Here is a 3,449-nt window from a genome sequence, read left to right on the forward strand (position 1 = left end):
CCAGGTAAATTACCTGTTTTGCGATGTTAGATATTTTAATCTTTATATTTTGCTTGGTTTTCTTAATTTTATTTTTGTTTATTGTTGATAAATTGTTTTTTATTACTTTACACAATGGTTATTAAGTTGTTTAATTAGATGTGTGCATAAGTTTTTCTATTTATATTTAGGAGTTGTTTTGCCATATATATGCAGAATCTGATAGAGAGAACTATTTGACCAATATTTGCTCAAAAAAATTTAAAGGCTTTAGGTGTTTTTAGGTTGTTTTTTCTTGGAAGAAAAATTTACCATACTCATTTTATACATTGGCTCTAGACTAAGATGAATATATAAAATGTTTTTGCAGACACTTAACTAAGTTATTTAGGTTCTTGTAATAACAAGAAGTTAACAAATATTTATTACTCTTTAGTTGCTAATAATTGTTGAGACTTCACTTCTCATTCAAAAGTTAGGTTTTCATATTCTTTTTGTTCATTATGCTATTTTTTATTTTGAATTGCTCAAACAATATTTATGTTAGATTAATGTCTCTTTATATTTTATAATTTAATTCTTATATTTATCTGTTACATGTTTAGAAATTATATATCTTTAAATGTTATTTGCTCCTATTGCATGTTTAGAAATAATTTTTTTTAATTGTATCATAATTAAAAGTATCTTCCACTTATCTAGTAACTACCTAAAGCTCAACCACAAATCAGCCAAGCCAATCTTCCAAAACTAAGCTCAGGAGTCAGTTCATTGAGCGCCAGCTGCAGCACCAACACACCTCACCATTAAAGATTGTCGCATAGCTCCTCTAACTTGAGCTCTCTTCTCTACACGATTTGTCCAGATACATACCAACAACAACACCTCAAAACATTAGCAAGAATCACAGAAAGACCAGACTTGCAATCACATCAGAACTTCCTAACAAAGCGTTACCATGGCTGGAGTTTCAGCTATCCCTGCAGAGATTTTGCTATCAAAGCGTGTTCAGGAAATGGTCCTCAACGGTGAAGAACCACAAAAGCCATACATCAGTAGAGATGATTGCACTAATGAAGCAATTCCCAGTCCCCCATCTGATCTGATTCCGATCATAGACCTTAGCCTCCTCTCTTCTTCAGAGCCATGCTCTGCACAAGAGCTGCAGCGGCTTAGATCAGCTCTTTGTTCATGGGGCTGCTTTCAGGTATGAACTTTATTTACCCTTCACGGAGACTGAGACTTGAAATGATAGCCCAGAATACCGAAGATACCACCCATTAGAAGTCTAAAGCCAGTGTCAAGCATGATCTTAGCAAAAAGGTCAAGAGATGTGTAGGCAAGTTGCATTAGAAGCATGACTATTCAACAACAGTTCCAGAATCATAATTTATATGCCCTAACTATATACCCAGAACCTGACAAAAAAGGCAAAAGCAACCTCTTTTGCAATTGTTGAGTCGACTTCGTTTTTGTGCTCCCAGCTACGTTGTTAAAACTACTTGTGGATTTCAGGCAACAGGTCACGGTATTCCAAAATCATTTCTTGATAAGATTCGCCAAGTCGCAAGGGATTTCTTCGAGCAGCCAATGGAGGAGAAGAAAAGGCATGCTAAAGGAGTGGAAGAGTTTGAAGGATATGGAGCTGATCCTGTCCCAGCAGAAGGACAGTCGCTTGACTGGTCTGATCGCTTGTTTCTTGACGTATACCCAGAAGATCGAAGGAAGCATAAGTTTTGGCCAGAGAATCCAAAATCATTCAGGTCTTCAGCATGCTCTTTGAATACATCGACTGCTAGAACATGTCAAAGATAGCCTTGGGAAATTCAGATATATTATCAGAACACCTATATCCTCAACAAACTCCAGCAAGATATGTGTGTGTGTTCTCAATTCTAAACTGTGATTTAATTAATGCACAAAACAGTCCACATGACAGAACATTTAAAAAGTAAGATGTCCTAAGCATATGTTTTATATCATCTTCTTCATCATAAATAGCAACAAAGATTCGGAAAGAATCTCATAGTTTTCTTGGGAAGAACTGGTAAAGATTTTGATTATAGGAAACTAACAAACAAGCAGCACTAGAGGATTCACAATGACTTGTTCTAAAGAATTTCAAAGATTTTGCGTTCAGATCAGAATTTTTGTGACTTCTAATATGCACACAACATATTCATAATTATGCAGAGAGGTTTTAGAAGAATACACTTCTAGGATGCAAATATTAACAGAGCTTGTTTCAAAAGCTATAGCAAAGTCATTGGACTTGGAAGCAGATTGCTTCCTGAATCAGTTTGGCAAACGAGCAGCGCTACAAGCAAGGTTCAACTACTACTCACGGTGTCAGAGGCCTGATCTTGTTCTAGGTTTGAAAGCCCATGCAGATGGATCAGGGTACACCATTATCTTGCAAGACAATGTAGAAGGTCTTCAGGTCTTCCAAGATGAGCGATGGCTCACAGTTCCTGCAATTTCTGATGCTCTCCTAGTACTCATGGGTGATCAAATGGAGGTATGGTTGATGCTAATCTATCATGTTATCTTAACAGGATAGGGACACATTGAAACTACAAGCAAGCCCCCAGGAGAATTTATGTTTGGAAAATGCTATCGCCGGAGCTTGCCAAATGCTCTGTGCCTAAAAATGCTCTGTGACATAATTCACTTGGCTAGATAAATGTTAAGGCAAAAATGTATTACATAACAGGTGTTTCAAACAGTTTAAACTCTAACAAGCAATTTTAGTAATACAAAACATCTCTTGACTGATTACCTAAGTTAATGCAGATAATGACCAATGGAATGTTCAAGAGCCCAGTTCACAGGGTTTTGACCAACTCAGAGAAGGAGAGGATTTCTGTGGCTGTCTTCTACACACCAGAACCAAATAAAGAGATTGGTCCAGAAGAAGGTTTGATCAACGAGGAAAGAAAAAAAATATACAAGAAAGTGAAAGACTATGCTGATGTGCACTGGGAATACTACCAGCAAGGAAGGAGGGCGATTCATGTGGCAAGAGTTTAGAGCTGTGCCATCAGCATGATGCCCTGTGGTTTTTATTATATCATCTTCATACACCATGTCTGATAATGTCGTGTATATTATTGGTAATTTATGTACATTATCGATCTGGAGAAGTTTCCTAAAACTACTCCCTCGTTATTTCCCATCATTTGGCTCCATGTTAATATGATTGAAGGTATTGCTGCTAAAATCCATTTAGGCACGGTTTGGCATTATTGTTCAAAATCAATTTAGTACTCATTATAAAAAGCTTTTTAAAAAACATTTTCAACCAAGGTATCAAACACACTTGCATACGACCACATGATGTATACAAGTTTATCTCATAAGTTCTTAACCAATCTAATAACCAGGTGTTATTGTTGGGTTCCTAAATATCTTACATAGTAAAAACTATAAAACAAAAATTATTCGGGAGTCTTTAAAATTCTGTTAGATAG

The 3,449-nt window shown here is 36.1% G+C and overlaps 1 protein-coding gene across 1 annotated transcript; it reads left to right on the forward strand.

Annotated features, from left to right (window-relative positions):
* The first annotated feature begins 708 nt into the window (after positions 1-708).
* Positions 709-3,199, forward strand: LOC133700889 (codeine O-demethylase-like). Its single transcript, XM_062124617.1, has 4 exons — positions 709-1,186; positions 1,495-1,742; positions 2,173-2,497; positions 2,773-3,199. Exons 1-4 carry the CDS (start codon positions 938-940, stop codon positions 3,007-3,009), a joined length of 1,059 nt encoding a protein of 352 aa, XP_061980601.1. The 5' UTR covers positions 709-937; the 3' UTR covers positions 3,010-3,199.
* Positions 3,200-3,449: the final 250 nt, after the last annotated feature.

This window comes from Populus nigra, chromosome 8 (assembly GCF_951802175.1).
Source record: "Populus nigra chromosome 8, ddPopNigr1.1, whole genome shotgun sequence".
Classification (NCBI taxonomy): domain Eukaryota; kingdom Viridiplantae; phylum Streptophyta; class Magnoliopsida; order Malpighiales; family Salicaceae; genus Populus; species Populus nigra.

What these genes read in the sequence shown, in the direction of transcription:
- LOC133700889 (XM_062124617.1), top strand. Translation starts at nt 938, where the DNA reads ATGGCTGGAGTTTCAGCTATCCCTGCAGAGATTTTGCTATCAAAGCGT. An exon ending in GTTCATGGGGCTGCTTTCAG is followed by an intron (nt 1,187 to 1,494) that starts GTATGAACTTTA and finishes TGTGGATTTCAG; the next exon opens with GCAACAGGTCACGGTATTCC. An exon ending in GAGAATCCAAAATCATTCAG is followed by an intron (nt 1,743 to 2,172) that starts GTCTTCAGCATG and finishes ATAATTATGCAG; the next exon opens with AGAGGTTTTAGAAGAATACA.